General features: G+C 41.3%; 1 protein-coding gene across 4 annotated transcripts in view; it reads right to left on the reverse strand.

Annotated features, from left to right (window-relative positions):
* Positions 1-18581, reverse strand: part of PTPRK (protein tyrosine phosphatase receptor type K) — a 1016831-nt gene that overhangs the window by 632978 nt on the left and 365272 nt on the right. For all 4 annotated transcript variants that reach the window (XM_033939071.1, XM_033939068.1, XM_033939070.1 and 1 more), the window contains exon 6: positions 15647-15821. In XM_033939071.1, the coding sequence (XP_033794962.1) occupies positions 15647-15821 (175 nt within the window). The remainder of the gene's footprint in view (positions 1-15646; positions 15822-18581) is intronic.

Raw genomic sequence — 18581 nt, forward strand, 5'->3', positions numbered from 1 at the left:
CGAAAATTAGCTTAACTTGATCCTATAGGTGCTTAAGGTTTGCTATCAGGCAAAGCTTTAGGGTGACATAAGGTTGTCTAATCTCTTATCAAACAGCACTTGACTTTTAAAAGTGAGTCTGCTTAGTGTTGTCTTGGAATTCTATTGCCTGATCCAGGGCATTTATATGAGTGGAGATAAATTAGCAGAAACTTTACTCATGACTTTTATATTATACAGAACATCTGCTACATAGTCAATCCCCACCATTACCAGCTGGGGGTAAACATAATCATCCAATGAGGGAGTCTAACACATTCTAGTATGGAAAGCGTGTGTCACATATGAGGCTACCGCAGCTGCCTTGATTCCCAAGGCTAAGGCCTTGAACTGTCTTTTCAGGACAACATCTACCCTGCAATCCTTTGCATTCTTTAAAATGACACCACCTTCACTAGTCAGGGAAGTGTGCTTGGTAACCTGTGCCACTAAGAAATCTACTTTAGGCTGAATAAACAGCTGCTGAAATTCAGGAGCCATGGGATACAGCTTGGCCATTGTCCTAGCAACCCAAGAGACCTCTGGTGTCTTCAAATGCTGTGAGCAGCAATGTAAGAATGTACTGGGAAAAATGCAGACTGAGTCTTAGAGACGCTCATAACAGAGCACTGTGTGGACAAGGTCTGTGGATTCTCCAGATTTAACTCCTGAAGAGAATCTGTAATCACTTCCAGAAATGCTGTCGGGATGCACTGCTACACTGATAGGTCCTCCCCTTGATCATGGGCCACCACCATCTCCTGGACAACAGCCTCTGTTTGAGACCCTGAATCTCCTAAAAGCAAAGATTCACTGTGAGGCAGCAAAAGCATGGACTCCCATCTCCAGTCCTTCTCAGATTGGTCTTCTGGTTCCAAATCAGAAACCTTCTCTGGGGGAAGCATGCTAAGAGAGGCCAGACTCTCTTGCACAGTCACAGGTGCGCCTTCCATGGGCACAGAAGGACTACAACAATTTATATAAGCTGTCCACATAAGACTCACAAAATCAGGAGTAAAGCCCCGAGTAGGAAGCCCAGTGGACATATTCAGGGACTCATCATCTCTTACGCTCTCCTGTGTTCACGTGTACGAGTTTTGCCAAATCACTCTCTAAGGGCTCTAGGAAGGATTTCTTCCCTGGAAGCAGAGCTCCTAGCTATGTCCCAGTCCTAGTGGTACCAGAGGGAACTAAGCCCAGGGCCTCTACCCCTCTCACATGTCACATGGATGCTCCTCAACCAACCATCAAGCGCAAATCTGGCATGATACAGGGGTAGAAAGATCTGACGAGTCCATAATAATCAATTTTAGGTAAAATTGAGGTTTCTGAGGAAGATAAAGGCTTTTAAATTAAAATAAGTAAATCCAAGATGGCCACTGCAGCATTTTGTCACAAAAAAAAGCCCAGGAAAGCTACAGCAAATAATACACTCCGTGAAAGGAATTTTGGAGGTGGGGTACCCTATATCTAGCCTCAAACCTAAAAAAAACCAACAACTGACTTTTAGAGCCCCCCCCCCCACACACACACACTAATTTTCCCATAGGTTGTAATGACCTTACTCGCTGTGCTGTACCGTACTGGTGCTAGCCTGCTTCAGCTCTCACTGAAGCTGAATAGTGAAGACCCTTCCCTCAAACAAGTAAAACCTCAGTTTAGGACCCTTCAATCTTCGGGCTACCAGTCAGGCCAACACTGGACTGAGACCTCAGACACCTATGAGCCCGTAAGACGCAAAAGAGGTAAGAAAATGCAGCCTGCACCCGTCAAAACCCTCCTGACCATGCGGGGCCAAATAGCCTGCACTCAAGCACCTGATAAATCAGGGGCGAGCCTTGCTCCCAGGGTAATGATCCTCAAGCTTCTATTAGTGCAGGCTGGCTAGACAGGTTCCTATACCGTTGCCCTGCCAGCAGAAGACAGCTCGTAAGAGGGCCTGCATCTTCTCCCAGGCAGAGTTGACCCAAGGGCACTAGGGCCTCTTGAGCACTACAAGTCTCAAAATCAGATAAAAATTCTGAAAATAAACTTCTCAGAGCCTCCATCCAGCTTGCTTACAGAAGGAAAAACTGAAAATGGCAGTATAGACCACTGAGGAAGGAGTTGGAGCCAAAGTAAAAGACTCGATTCCTTCTGCAACAGCTTGTAATTTGGGGAATTTATCCCACTTGTCAGGACTTGTGTGGTTTGTGTAAAAGAATAGAATAGAGTATACCTATCAGATTTAGGTCCATTAAAGAAATGGTTCCTGTATAGTATATGGAAAAGGTACAGGAGCGGATACTATGAGCTGTCCAGACAAGATCCTTGGACATAGCTTCTCCATCCCAACCCTCAGGAGTCTAATCAAATAAAATAGCTCTGAAGCCCTGAGAATCTGTCACTAAAAGGTGGTTCACCACTGAACTTGCTATGTACCCATGATAAAGTATACGTGTAATTTGCAACTAAGCACACTACTCAAAACTGCACCCAAAATGAACTACTGTCAAGTCAATAATGCAGGCTTCTGAAAAAAGTCAATGTTATAACCAAGGAGCTTCCTTGCCCTAATCTCCAGTACCCTGTGCTGTCAAAATATGTCTTCTACAAGAGGAAGATACTAGCATTATTCAGAATGATCTGAAAAGTAACAAAATAATGTTTCATCAGTTTTTTTTCCTGCTTTCACCAGCTGTGAAAACACACAGATCAATATTGCTCGGCAAAAGAATACAGCCAAGCAGTTTTAATTTGTTACAGAGCAGCAAGAAAAGGTACCTAAGCACACCCCGTCACATTCAGTTTAAGAGCTAAAGCGCTAATCAACTCTTATCTTGGGTCAAGCTCTGACAATCAGTAATATACTTTGCCAACTGTTATTAAAGGTAATTCATATCAGTGTACTTGACATTTCCCTCTCCATTCGGAAGCAAGTGTCATTTATGGTCAATTTTCTGCACAGATTTAATACCGGGGTAGCTGAACCCCTAGGGTACACATCCTCCCCCCCCTCCCTTAACAAGAATAATTTTGTGGGTCAGCTAGGTAAATAACTAAATGAATTACTGTAGATTGCTTTGTATGTTGAGAACCATCAACAAGGAACTGCATATTTATTTTCTATAATAAGATGGAAATTAGTTTCCCTATTTAAAAAAATAAATAAATAAAATCAGGTATGACTAATTTCAAAATCATTCCTAGGTTACCTAAAATAAATATATTTAACAGAGAATAAGCCCTAAGCAAATAAAGAACCCCAAACTTGGCAGTCCTTAACCCAATGAAAGGGGTAAAGCACTAATTTAAAATTCTTATTATCACATTTTTAATACCATACTCTGCTACAGGGATATTTATTTATTGGGATTTATTAACCACCTTTTCCGAGTTTAAGCCAAAGCAGTTTACATTACACTCAATAGTATGGGTGGCCCTGCAATATAAAACACACCGCATTAAAAACTACCCCCCCCCCCCCATTTAACGGTTTCTACCATGGCCTGAAGCGCTAAATGCTCCAATGCTCATACAATTCCTATGAGCGTCCAAACATTTGGCACCCCAGGGGAGGGGGGGGGGGCAAAACATTATAACCAATTTTTACCTGCAACTGGAACCAAGGGCTAGCCTAGCAGTGAGAGCAACAGGCTGAGAACCAGGAAGTCAGGGCGAAAACCCCACTAACACTACTTATGACCTTCAGCAAGTCATTTAACCCTCCATTGCCTCAGATACAAACTTAGTCCTCTGGAGACAGGAAAGTGCCTATTGTATCATAGGGCAAGTTACATTCAGGTACTATTGTAAAGGCATGAGCTAAACCCATTGCTAAAAGTTCTATAGATTCCAAACATTAAAGTCATGAACACATTGACTAGATCAGTGTTCTTCAACCTTTTTACACCCGTGGACTGGCAGAAATCAAATAATTATTTTGTGGACCGGCAAACTATTAAGACTGAAATTTTAAAAAACATTTCCGCCGGGGGAGCCCGCTGCTGATCTTGAAATGCGTCACGGGGGGACCCGATGCCGCCCATCGCCGCTGCAGCCCAGACGCTGATGGCCCCAATCCGTCTCGCCGGCCCTGTGCGGACCGGCAGGAATTTTCTGCGGATCGGCAGTTGAAGAACACTGGACTAGATCATATAGTACTAGACTTTAAGCCCGTTACATTAATGGGTGCTAGAATAGATGTGTCTGTCTGTCTTTCTGTCTGTTTGTATCTCTGGCCCCCTGTCCGTTTGTCATTCTTTCTGTCTGTCTCTCTCCCTGGCCCCCTGCCTATCTCTCTCTGGCCCCCGAGCAAACCAAGATTGCTGCCTGTCCCCTAGCACACCCCTCCCCCCCAAAGCAGTCCCTTTTCCCTCTCCCCCTCCACTTCCCTGTGCAGTAGTAGCAACCGGACGCCTCACAGCACCTCGAAGGACACCCTCCTGCTGTTGCTCTCACCATCGCAAGCCAACACATGCGCCGCAAGCCGCAAAAGGGAACACGGCATGGAAGCAGAAATCACAGCGGCAGGGATCACGCCGTTTCAACAGTGCATGCGCGGGTAAGGGTTTTATTATAGAGGATGTACAATAGTCAGCAGGAATTTGATGTCATAGAAGTCAAAAAACTATTTGGCTTGGTCACACTGAGGCCAAGTCAGAAGTTCTGAAAATCAAAATATAGCAGATAAGAACACCATGTCAGCACAATACAAATGAAATCCTTGCAAGGGCAGATCATGCCTCACGAACTTATTATACTTCTTTGAGGGGGTGAACAGCTAGGTGGATAGAGGGGAATCCATAGACATCATTTACCTTGACTTCCAAAAAGCCTTCGACAAGGTACCACACGAAAGACTGCTAAGGAAGCTATGGAACCATGGGGTGCAAGGGGAGGTCCACCGATGGATCAAAAACTGGCTGGCGGACAGGAAACAGAGGGTTGGAGTAAAGGGCCATTACTCAGATTGGCAAAGGGTCACGAGCGGAGTTCCACAGGGGTCGGTGCTGGGACCGCTCCTGTTCAATATATTTATTAACGACCTGGAGGCGGGAACAAAATGTGAGGTTATTAAATTTGCGGATGACACTAAATTATACAGCAGGGTCATAACCATGGAGGACTGCGAAGACCTCCAAAAAGATCTGACAACGCTTGAGGAGTAGTGGCTCGTGGGACGATTATGGGACGATAATGGATGGATGTCGGAGCATGATAGTGCAGTATTTTTGTGGAGATTTTCTACAAAAGCGCCAGTTTTTCGTATGATTCTGGGTAATTCTAGTTAGACAAACATCTGTGTCAGTTAAGGACCACGCACAAATAGAAACGTACGAAAAACGGGTGAATAAAAGTCTGAATAATAGCTAAGGCCAGAAGAGAAAAATATACTAAGGATTAATATAAGGGAAAGCATAATAATATCTGTTTATGTACTTTGCTGTTGAGCCAAATCATGGTGGAAATCATGATTACATGGAATCCATGGGTTCTCTGTTTGGACACCATCTTGTGCCAGTGAATAGTTTTCTGTCTTCTTTGTCCTCTCTGAGTTTTTCCCGCTCCCAGCAGCGTGGTGTTAATTAACACCAGATGTGTTTGCTTTAGACTGGTAAAGAAGGATAACGTGTCTCAAACTGAACTGGATGTAGTTTTGAATGAAAATTATGATTTATTGAATGGAAAAGCTTGGCCAAGCAAAGAGTAAATGAAATAAATATGATTGGAGTGAAGTGTATGACTGTTGCTTTGAAAAAACATATTTTATATATTTTAAACCTGAAGAAACACTAAGGAAAATCCTAAGGCAGCATCTGGAAGTAATTAGAGTCAGTCTCAAGAATAGGAAGGAGGGGCATTGGAAGCCCACGCTTCAGGGAGAGGGGGGAAGACTTGCCCTCCCTCCTCCAGAGTAAGGTTTCTGTGTAAGGCTATGCAGTTTGAACCTGTCAGCTTAGGAAGAGTTTTTTCCTTTAGGGCTGAGCATTTATCAGCACCCTGTTAATAATTGTAGATTCTTTTTGAATATGTTAATGTTAATTCAGAAATCAAAAGTAATTTTCTGAAACTAACTTGAAAACGTGGAGGAATTTTTGTCTAAACTTTAAGACCACCCATAGAATTGTTATTGGTCGTTACGATGATGATGTCACCGAAAAGCCAACAGTATATAATAGGAAATTTGGAGCTAGTAAAACGAGACCGTTAGGAGAAGGCCAGCATTTTGGCCACCATAACGATCTCCCATTAGCGCAACGTTAGCAATAATGCTGACGCTTTTGAGCATGGAAAAATAGAAACAATAATTCAATAAATCTTGGTTATAATTTTTTAAAAACCTTGCGCTGGTGTCATTTTGCATGTATTATTATTTTCAAACCTGAAGCTTTCCCAAAGGCGTCAATGACCCTTGCTCACGCTGGAAGAGTGGGCCAAAAAGTGGCAAATGAGCTTCAACATAGGGAAATGCAAGGTCATGCATATTGGGAAAAAGAACCCGATGTTCACTTACAAGATGGGGGGATCACCGCTAGGGGTGAGCAACCTTGAAAGAGACCTGGGAGTGATGGTGGACGCAACATTGAAGGCGTCAGCGCAGTGCGTCACAGCCTCAAGGAAAGCGAACAAAATGTTGGGTATCATTAAGAAAGGTATCATAACCAGGACGAAGGAAGTCATCCTGCCACTGTATCGTGCAATGGTGCGCCCGCACCTGGAGTACTGTGTCCAGTACTGGTCGCCGTACTTCAAGAAAGACATGGCGGTACTTAAGAGAGTCCAGAGAAGAGCAACTAAGCTAATAAAAGGTATGGGGGACCTCTCATATACTAACAGACTGAAAAAGCTGGGGCTTTTCTCCCTGGAAAAGCGACGACTCAGGGGAGACATGATAGAAACCTTCAAGATCATGAAGGGCATAGAAAAAGTGGATAGGGACAGATTTTTCAAACTAAGGGGAACCACAGGTACAAGGGGGCACTCGGAGAAATTGAAAGGGGAAAGGTTTAGAACAAACGCCAGGAAGTTTTTTTTCACCCAGAGGGTGGTGGATACATGGAACGCACTGCCGGAGGATGTGATAGGCAGAAGTACGCTACAGGGCTTCAAAGAAGGTCTGGACAGGTACCTGGAGGACAAAGGGATTGAGGGGTACAGATAGGAGTAGAGGTAAGGTTATAGGGACAGGATTAGAGGTAAATTACAAAATTAGTCAGAGACCACTGTTCAGGCAGTGGGCCTGATGGGCCGCCGCGGGAGCGGACCGCTGGGCAGGATGGACCTCTGGTCTGCCCCAGCGGAGGCAACTTCTTATGTTCTTAATAGGCAACCCAATAGAATCTTCATATAAAATAGACAGTAGGCAAATACTGTTCATATGATACAGGAGGCGGTCCTGGGGGGGGCGTGTCTTTTTTGATGTCATCTAATAAACCATTATACTATAAAATAAAGTTTGTTGACGCACACTCTGACGTCAGACATTGACGTTTGAGCCTAGCGTCAGCCAATGGGGCCAGGGTGTGTTTAAATTCATGGAGAAAGAACAATGGCACCATTCTTCACCAGACGCTATGGTTGGCTTGGAATGGTTAAAACTAGACAGGTAAGAAAGGGAGGTTTGAGAGGTTTTATTGAACAATAGCAAATGAGATTTATATGTATATATTGCTGACTAGCTGTAAATTACAGGGATTAAGTGCTTTCTCTGTTTAATTTATAGGGAGTGGTAGCCTTGAAAAAAACCCTTTAAAGTTTTATGGGTGAAATATGTTGGTGATTCTACCCCTGCATGAAGCGTCACTATACAGCTAAGTACTTTTAGTACATATTTATTTAAACAAATATAAAGTAAAAACAAACGTAAATATAAAATGAAATGATCCGGTGACGAATTGGAGCATAAAGCCAAGCACTATGAAAAATATTTGAGTGCCTGGTGGCCTTGCTGAGGATCGTGAAGACAGATATATAGGATATTACGTCTATGAGGTGCAATACGAATGCGGGATTACATCTAGCATTCTAAATTCCAGTTCATATGATGCAGACATCTTAATTGGTTGCTGAGGTGGCAATGCAATTGGGACATAGATCGAACAAGATGGACAGTTCAAGGTCTTTGGGATAAACAGATAGGTGGTTGAACCGAAGGCAGATTCTATGCAGAGGTGAATAAGGTATAAATTGATCTAAGTTACAGAGCAGACAGCAAGCCTAGTCCAGGTGTGGAATGAGTGGATAGTCAAGTCACCACATACTGAAGATCCAGGCTTTCACCTGCTTTCTGAAAGAGAGGCAGTCTTGAGTTCAGCGTACGTAGCCCCTTTGGGAGTGAGTTCCATAGTATGAGAGCTACACCTGAGAAAGCTGGCTGTGGGATATCGTACTGTGCAATTTTTTTTTTTTATTGAGGGTACAGATAGTGATACTCCTTTAGAGGACCTTAGAGGTTTCAAAGGTGTGCAGAGGACTAACTTATTCTTTAGGAACTCTGGCCCATTTTGTCCTAGGACACTGAAAATCAAAGATGAAATCTGGCTCTGTAAGGTACTTGGTAACCAGTGTAGTGTTTGCAAGAAGTGTGTGATGTGGTCATGCTGCAGCATTACTCAGTTAGTTCGGGCAAATGTCCAATCTCCTTAAATATTATATTATCCATGCCACCTTCAGTTAATAGTGCATTTACAATATTTTGGAGGCAAATAGTCAGAATGGCTTTCCTGATTATCCAGAAGGGGCAGGATTCTATGGCATCTTATAGCTTTAAGATTCAAGTGAAGAATATATCTTTTTCTAATACAGAACACAAGGTAAATAGATTATGGAAGAGTGCAAATTAGTATTCCACTTTGTACACATTAGGGAGAACTGGATTCTGTTACTAATCTTTGCAGATAAAGGATTTAGCCAGTCCGTTGCACTGTGCTTCTGATGCCAAGACAGTGCAGTGAGGAAATAGATCTTAGTAGTTTATAAACTGCTTGCCTGCTCATTCGTTTTCAGTAGTAAACCTTTCCTGTCTCTATGGCAACTGGTTGTGAACATCCCTCACAATATATATATATATATATATATATATATATATATATATACATACATATATACATGCATATACATCATTAAAAAACTGTAAAGGTCTTAATCACAGAGGTGGCAAATCAGGGGCATGTCCGTGGCTATGAGGTTGGGGCTCTCTTATGTTTCCAAGTACAGTAAAACCTTGGTTTGCGAGTGTAATTCGTTCCGGAAACATGCTTGTAATCCAAACCACTCACACATCAAAGCAAATTTCCCCATAAGAAATAACAAAAAAAAATCAGATGATTCGTTCCACAACCCAAAAACTTTAATACAGAATACTGTACTGTATAAAGTAAAAATATATTAACCTGTACTTTACTTTTGAAAAGAACCATGGCTGGTATGAGGGAGATGAGAGAGAAGAGAGGATGAGGGTTATTGTGAAGGACAATGTTCACTATGATGTGACACGCATATAGCAAGACCCCGCTCATTTAGAACAGCCACTACCACTCTCGCAGCGTCAGAGAGAGAACCATCATATCAGCTCAGCTGTCATGCACTTATACTGTACGTGCTCATATTGCAAGACCTTGCTCATTTATCAAGTTAAAATCTAATAAAACATTTTAGTCATCTTGCAAAACATTCGCACACCAAGTTACTTGCAATCCAAGGTTTTACTGAAAATTATTTGAAGCTTGGGTTATAATTCTTATATGTAATTTATTGAATTTTTTTTGGCAAATGTACAGAAAAATGTCTGGTAACTGAATGGTGTGATTTGTTTTGGTATATTGTCTTGTATTAGGTGGCTTTGAGGGTTTTGTTTTTTTGGTATTTGTACTATTATCCATGTTTAATTTGATCCTTTTATCCCCTTATGTTGAATACCCTTAGACTTTGCCATTTGATAAACACAAAGATATAAGTTAGCCTTCCCGTCCTTTAAAGGAATTAAATCTGCTGGAAAGCTCAGTCAATCTTTTGCTTTCAAGTTTGTAGAGATCTGGAATGAACTTCCTGCCTCCATTAGGCTTTTAGGCCTGCTGTAATTTTGTAAATTCATGAAAACTTTGTTGTTCTCGCAATTTTTAATATTATAGTTATTTTTCTTATGCTTTTCTTATGTACTTTAGTTTTTAATTAGTTCTTCCTTCTCCTATGTTTTCTGCTATGTACTCTAGTCTTAATTATATGTGAACCGAGTTGAGCTCCACTGGGAGATGACCCGGTATATAAACCAAAGATTAGATTAGATTTTACTGGTATATAACTTTTTTAATAATGTAAATCATGTTGGCATTCTGCCACCATACATGCACACCAATGCGGAACACCTCCCTTAGATCAACTGCAGTGTTTTGGGGCAGTTCACATTCTCGTGACAAGGCATGGCATAAGAGGTTGTATATTCTTTGGTTGTATTTTTCATGCCTTTATTTGGGCTACAGGTCCATCCTTCACTCTAGAATGATCACATCCTCTTAAGACTTTTAAACAGAGAGACTTGGGGGGGGGGGGGGGAAGAAGGAGTGATACTTTTGTTATTTTGCTCACAAAAACCCAGGACAGGGTTCTTTTCTTTTTAGGCACAATCTTAAAAGCAAAATAATTTTCAAGTGTGGAGAGAGGGGAGAATGTGGCAAGAATGTGGTGCAGTGGTTAAAGCTACAACCTCAGCATCCTGAGATTGTGGGTTCAAACCCACACTGCTCCTTCTGACCCTGGGCAAGTCACCTAATCCCCCCACTACCCCAGGTATATTAGATAGATTGTGAGCCCGCCAGGACAGACAGGGAAAAGTGTTTGAGTATATTAATAAATTCATGTAAACCATTCTGAGCTCCCCTGGGAGAATGGAATAGAAAACTGAATAAATAGATAAATAAACCTTTTCACAATAGTCCTTTTTCTTTTCCAAACTTCCCTTTTAATGCTCATAAACCTTTCTGGTCTTTTGTCACATCTCACGAGTTACCATATTTTTCGTTCTATAAGACGCACCCACCTGTAGAGGAGGAAAAACCAAGAAAAAAAAATTCTAAACCAAATGGTGTGCCCTGTACCCTGTCCCCCCTCTGGTGATCTAGTGGTAGGCTGGGACAGGGTACAGGGCATGTCTAGTGGTGGGCACATCTAATGGTAGGCATATTTAGTGGCAGCCAGTCAGCCATCCAGCCCGTACCTTTTTTAATCATACCCCTAAAACCTTTTAAAATCCATCCCTTCCTCCCTAGATGGCTGTCTTGTCCTATTTCCCTGCCAGCGGCGCACAGGTCAGGATTAGGGAGGTCAGGCGCGAGCTTTCCGCGCTCCCACCTAGCCCTGCGCCGCTTTCTGAATGGCTACCGTCAGTTCTGGCGAGCCCCGCGAGAACTGACAGCAATCATTCAGAAAGCGGCCCGGGCCCGGGCAGGAGCATGGAAAGCTTGCTCCTGACCTCCGCGCTCCTGACCTAGAAATAGGACGAGACAGCCATCTAGCGAGGGAGGGATACACGCTGGACCACCAGGATGTTTAAAAAAGGTACGACGATGACGGAGGTGGACAGGCGGAGGGTGTTTTAAAAAGGTGCGGAAGCAGGAAGGTATTTAAAACAGTATCGGGGGGAGGGGGGGAGAGGGGTGTAAAAAATTTGTATCTTTGCTGAATAAGATGCACTGAGATTTCCACCCAGTTTTGGGTGGGGAAAAAAAGTATGTCTTATGGAGCAAAAAATACGGTAGGTAGTTTCATGCTGGCTTTAAATGACCATAGTTTTAACCCTAACCCTTAATAGGCTTGCTAGGGCAGTAAAACAAAACATTAAAAACTTGAAAACTTCTGCTCTGAGGCAGTTCTAGTAGCACTTCTGGCTACTCAAACATTGCATGAACAAAGAAAAGAAGATTAACCACCAATAACTAGATCCACAAAAGGTTAATCAGCTGAGAAAAAGACCATCCAAATGAATGTTATAAATATAATGGTCAAAATGAAGGAAAAGATCTCAGAATAGCCACTCCAAGGATCATAATACTATCATCCAAATAGGAATTGTGGCGTGGATATCTTTCATTGATCATCATATATTTAAATATTTAAATATATGAAGGTTTTTGATCAATGAAAGATATCCACGCCAAAATTCCTATTTTTAAAGGGAACTTGGCTATCTAGCACTGTCTATTTCTTAAACTGGGGGATTTCCTTATCAGTTTCTTCAATTCTCCCTGGGTTCTGGGTGCCACATGCCAGCTTCTTAACACAACACACACATCTGTATCTATAGACAGATACTTGTATACACACAAAGAGAACTGTACAACATGATTTTGTCAAAAGGCTGTTTATCAAATTTTAATTACACTTTGGGGCTCATTTCCAAAAGAGAAAAACTTCCAAAAATGGCATAAAGTAGCATTTGGACATTTTTCATGCTAAAACATCCTAATCACTATTTTCAAAACCCATATTTTAGACGTCCTACTAGGCTGGTTGTTCCCCGTCTCCCTAAATTTCAAGGGGGCATGTTTTGGACAGGCTTAGGACAGGGAAATTTTGCAGGGATAACCAAACATTTAAGAAAACATCCAGGGTTTTAAAAACAAATAAGAGTCAAAAATGTGATCAAAGTGATCAGATTACCACTGAAGGGATTAAGGCATGACCCCCCTCCCCCCACTTACTCCCCCAATGGTCACCGACTCCCTCCCACCACCCAAAGTTGTGAAAGTAACAGTACATTCCAGCCTGTATTACAGCTTCAGATGGCTACACAGACAGCTCAGCAGAATAGAGGACACTCTAAGGCAGTGGTCTCAAACTCGCGGCCCGGGGACCACATGCGGCCCCCCAGGTACTATTTTGAGGCCCTCCGGATGTTTATCGTAATCACAAAAGTAAAATAAAACAGTTTCTTGATCCTATGCCTCTTTAGCTATAAATGACAATATTATTATTAAGACTTAGCCAAAAGGAAAGATTTATCAACTATAAAGAGTTTTACCTCATGCAAAATTGTTAATTCTTTAATAAGACATTAACTATTTTTTTTGCGGCCCTCCATGTACCTACAATTCAAAATGTGGCCCTGCAAAGGGTTTGAGTTTGAGACCACTGCTCTAAGGGGTATCGCAGTGACCAATTTTGGGTGGGCTTTTATATTCTGCATATCCTGCAATTCTATGTAGAGTACAATAAAACATTCAAATAAAAAACAATTACACAACCTTCACATACAACACATATTTCGAAAAGACAACACAACATAATACAATGAACATATTGCAATACAAACAACAGACATAACAATACAACCAACAATGAACAACCACAAAACAAAACAATTCGAATGCTATCACTTGACTGAGACTTGACTGCTGGTTCATTACTCGCTGTTACTGGTAGAAAAAGCACGTAAGAACAAAAACATTTTCAGCTTTTTTCTAAACTGTAAAACCGAAGATGCTTGCCCAAGATCCATAGAAAGCATATTCCAACAAATAGGGCCCTGAACCGAAAACATCACTTTCCGGTGACTCAAAAGTTTAACCACAGAAAGGGAGGGCACATCAAGACAAAGATGATCTCTAGAGTAAACTCCATGACAGAACGTAAAAGTGCTCCTCTGCTGAGATTACCCTACCAGTTGGCCAAGAACACTGGCTGCTTCTACGCCCTAATGGCTTGTTTATGTACTTTTTCTAATTCTACTATCTTTTTTGAGATAAGGCAGCCAGAATTCAATGCAATACTCAAAGTGAAGTCGCAGCATAGAGCGATATAACAATCATAACATAACAATCATACTGCAGGACCGTGAAGTTCTATGCGGTTAACAAAAGTTTATAATAGTGTATACAGTTGAATAAATTGAAAATTACGTAACTTCAAAATTAGTCTCACAGAATAGATTATAGAGATATAGAGGCATTATAATATTCTTAGTCTTACTTACCATCCTTTTTCTAATTCCTAATATCCTGTTTGCTATTTTGGCAACCACACATTGGGCAGAAGGTTTCAGTATATATTGTCTATAATGACACCAAAATTTTTTTCCTTGGGTGTTGACCTGGTAGCTATGATTTGGATTATTCTTCTCAATGTGTATCACTTTGCATTTGTATACATTAAATCATCTGCCATTTGGATGCCCAGTCTTCCAATTTTGTAAGGTCTTCCTGCAATTTTTCAGTCTGCATATGTTTTAGCAACTTTGAATAGTTTAAATATTTTAAATTCCTTGAAAAATTATCTAACATGCATGAGCTCACATCAATTGCTCTGTGAGTCAAGTCCTCCCATACTGGGACCAGGAAGTATTTTATTGAATGTTTGACGGTTATTCTGCATGGCTGCTTGTTTTGATCAAACCTTTTAGATCCACCCCAGGAATCAGGGAATAGTTGTGTGTCATCTGCAAATTTAATCACCTCATTTGCCGTTCCAATCTCCAGATTATTTATAAGTATTTAAATAGCACTGGTCCCAGTACATTCCACTATTCACCCTCCTCCATTGAGAAAAATGGCCATTTAACCCAGGGGTCTCAAAATCCCTCCTTGAGGGCTGCAATCCAGTCGGGTTTTCAGGATTTTCCCAATGAATATGCATAAGATCTATGTGCATGCACTGCTTTCAATGCATATTCATTGGGGGAAATCCTGAAAACCCGACTGGATTGCGGCCCTCAAGGAGAGACTTTGAGAACCCTGATTTAACCCTACCCTCTGTTTTCTGTTCAATAACAAAGTCCTAATCCACAACAGAACATTGCCTCCTATCCCATGACTCTAATGTTCTTATGAGGAACTTTGTCAAAAGCTTTCTGAAAGTCTAGATACATTATTCAGGGGTCTCAAAGTCCCTCCTTGAGGGCCACAATCCAGTCGGGTTTTCAGGATTTTCCCAATGAATATGCATGAGATCTATGTGAATGCACTGCTTTCAATGCATATTCATTGGGGAAATCCTGAAAACCCGACTGGATGGCGGCCCTCAAGGAGGGACTTTGAGATCCCTGCACTATATCAACAAGCTCACCTTTGGCCACATGTTTATTCATATCTTTAAAGAAATGCAGCAAACTGGTGAAGCAAAATCACCCTTGGCTGAACCCATACGGACTCTGCCTCATTAAAAGAGAGGGAAGAGAAACAGAGAATGAGTTCGTGGGGAGGGCAAGGAAGGTAAGAGGGAGAGAAAGGAGACGGTGTCCATGGTGAGAAAGGAAAAGGGAGAGAAGGGAGGAGATGGTGCCCACAGAGCAGAAAGGAAGGCAAGGGAAGATAATTATAAAAATAAAATCACTAGATTTTATTTTTATCACTAGATTTTATTTTTAGTAGATCAACTTTTTTAAATTTGAGTCATACGATTAAATTGTGCAATTAAAAATTTTAATTTATCTACAGTCCTATTAATGTATTTTATGAACAGAAAGAACAGTTACAATTTTAAGAAAATCTCCTACAATGGAAAGGCAGGCTAAGCTTTACAGCCATCACCAATTTTGTTTTGTAAGAAGAACTTGATATAGAACTCAAGTTTAGATGTTAGGTAAACATAAAAGACCCATGTTCTATTATTGCAAGCAAATATTTAAAAAAATAAACATGAATGAAAAAAGCCTTACCTCTTACAATAAGCTGAGCAAAATTAGATACTCCGGAACCTCTTTCTGATTGAGTCACACAGCGGTACAAATCCTCACCCGTCTTAGTGACTTCTCGTAGTCTGAAGGAGGCTGCAAATCTTCTGTGATTGATATTTTTAGTCTGTGCAACAGGGATATCTTCTCCATTTCGTCTCTGTGCAAGAACATAAAACAAATGGCAATCAATGTGGAGAAACCTTGTACAACTACATTTCCCCTCCAGGAAGACCTGAAAGTATTAAGAAAACTAAGACATTTTATTTATTCATTTCTCTAGCACAAGCATTCCTTTTTCTAAAAGTTTTCTCTTTTAGATAATGATATCAGTGCCTTTTGAAAGTGTTTATTACTACTTAGGGTAGTTTTCAAAGTACCTCATAGTGTTTCACCATTTTTGCCATTGTTTGGTAATGGGGATTTTCTGCTGCATTTGCTCAATGGAAACACAAAGGTATCTCCTTCTTATTTCGGGTACTTTCAGATGAAGGACAACTGAGATCCCCCGACTCCTTTAAAACAAAGTTCAGCTTTGACGCCAGGGATATTTTCCCCTATCTCCCACTTATATTAGGTTGCGTCCTTGTCCCCAGCAGATTTGACATCAGACCACTAAGAAGTAATTTCAGAATCCTTTTGCCTTGCAGCACAACAGCAAAACTCATCAAAAGTCCCTACAGGAATTGTTACCCGTTTTTAACTACAACTCTTTGCTACCAGTTGGTCATTAGATCTTTTGGTACCTGTTTCTGGATATCAACTGAAAAAGGCTTTGACCACTGCTTGATCACCGACTAGAAATAAGTTGTATTGGGAATTGCAACTCAAATTTCTTTTAAAATTATACATATCTCCCTACAAAGCCTACAGGGCAAAGTTTACAAAAGATTACAGCCCTGCAATCACGAGCTACTCTTGTTTTGCCCACTTGTTCTTCACTTTAGGTCATTAATGGGAGAGCATGTATCTTGTCTTTGGGGCCCCTTCTGGATTCCTAAACCAGCAGCATTGTTTCATTAATTCAGTGTATCGCAAACCGTGTGCCCCAGCAGATTCCAGGTGTGCCGTGAGATGCTGGCGAGGAGAAGCGCCAGCATCGGCTGACTGACTACAGGATGTGCCTCTCGCCACGCGAGGCATTTCCTGTAAGCAGTTCAGCCAGTGCCTCTCCTCCTCGTCGACGCCTCTGCTCCTTTTCACCTCTCCTTCTGCAGCACCCCCCACCAGCGGTAATAGGAAGCTAAGGGCCGCAGCTAGAGGACATCTGTGCATGCGCGGATGTTGATGTGATGTCATGCATGTGCGTATGTCATCACATTGACCTCCGTACATTTCAGGTGCTCTCTAGCCCTAAGATTAATGTGTCGCAGCTTTAAAAGTTTGCAACACACTGGATTAATTGATACTTCCTTCCCTATGTCCAAGGAATTTACAGGATATGTGAAATATTCCATGCTGATGGGGAAAAATGTATTTTACAATCATGGCTTCTTTCAACTTCATCAAATATACCTCAGTGACCAGTAATATTCAGATGAAGATGGGCTGGGATGGTTAAGATGGGCTGGAGTGAGCTTTGATGGAGACTCCAGTAGATGTAACCTAAGCACACTGGATGTCTGTCCCAGAAATATCTAAGAAAAGACCATTTAAACCAGTGGTCTCAAACTCTAACCCTTTGCAGGGCCACATTTTGGATTTGGAGGTCCTTGGAGGGCCACAGAAAAAATAGTTAATATCTTATTAAAGAAATGACATTTTTGCATGAGGTAAAACTCTATAGTTTATAAATCTTTCCTTTTGGCTAAGTCTTAATAATAATATTGACATTTATAGCTAAAGAGACATATATTCAAGAAACTTTTATTTTATTTTTGTGATTATGATAAACATACCAAGGGCCTCAAAAGAGTACCTAGCAGGCCGCACGTGGCCCCTGGGCCACGATTTTAAGACCACTGATTTAAACTAAATTAATTTATGGAGCATATATGGTTGGGCAGACTGGAGGACCACTTGGGTCTTTATCTGCCGTCATTTACTATATATTCCTATACTAATAAGTACTCAAACCATCTGTGAGCATCATTAATTCTTAACATGGAATCCCCTTTGGGCAAATGATTTACTGTGAGAACCTTTTAGGAGCTCACTTTCCTCATATGCAAATTATATCTTTCTGGCTGTTCAGTTTTTTGAGGGCATTTTTGTGGAACATATAGGTAGGGATTAGAAGTAGGATATAGTCTTTGTACTTTTTGTTAACTAGATACTTGCACAGAATATGAGGGGCATTCAATAATTTATACACCTGATTATGAAAAAGTAGCAAGTGTGTTAAAACAAGTCTGTGCATGTTGTGACATGTTTCAATTTTACTCATGCACAGCTGCAGCTCAGTGCAAGTAACAGTCCAAGAGACAGGATGTCAGGAGAGTCTTTGTGCAAATCAAGTAAGAAACTGCTAGATTTGGAGCACCACTCAGTGATATAATTTCTCACAAAAGAAGGGAATGAGCCAAAGGAGATCCATGAACGCATGATTGCAGTTTGTGGTGAGTCTGCTTCATCATCCTACAAAGTAAAGTTTTGCAAGCAAGTTTAAGTGAGGTAGAGAGTCCATTGAAGATGACCCTCACACTGGACGGCCTGTGGAAACAACTTCCACAGAAATGTGCAAGAAAGACAAGGTTTAATTTTGTCAGCCAGATGAATTAAGGTTTCCCAAATAACTGAAGAAATGGTCATCACGACAGGTATAGTTTGGAAAATAATTCATGAAAAGTTGGGCATGTCCAAGGTTAGGGGGTTCCAAGGCGAGATGGGTTCCAATAATACTGACACCATGGGAGAGTGTGGCGCAGCCTTAGCACCCTGGGGTTGTGTGTTCAAACCCACACAGCTCCTTGTGATCTTG

This window comes from Geotrypetes seraphini, chromosome 3, assembly GCF_902459505.1.
Source record: "Geotrypetes seraphini chromosome 3, aGeoSer1.1, whole genome shotgun sequence".
NCBI classification, from domain to species: Eukaryota; Metazoa; Chordata; class Amphibia; order Gymnophiona; family Dermophiidae; genus Geotrypetes; species Geotrypetes seraphini.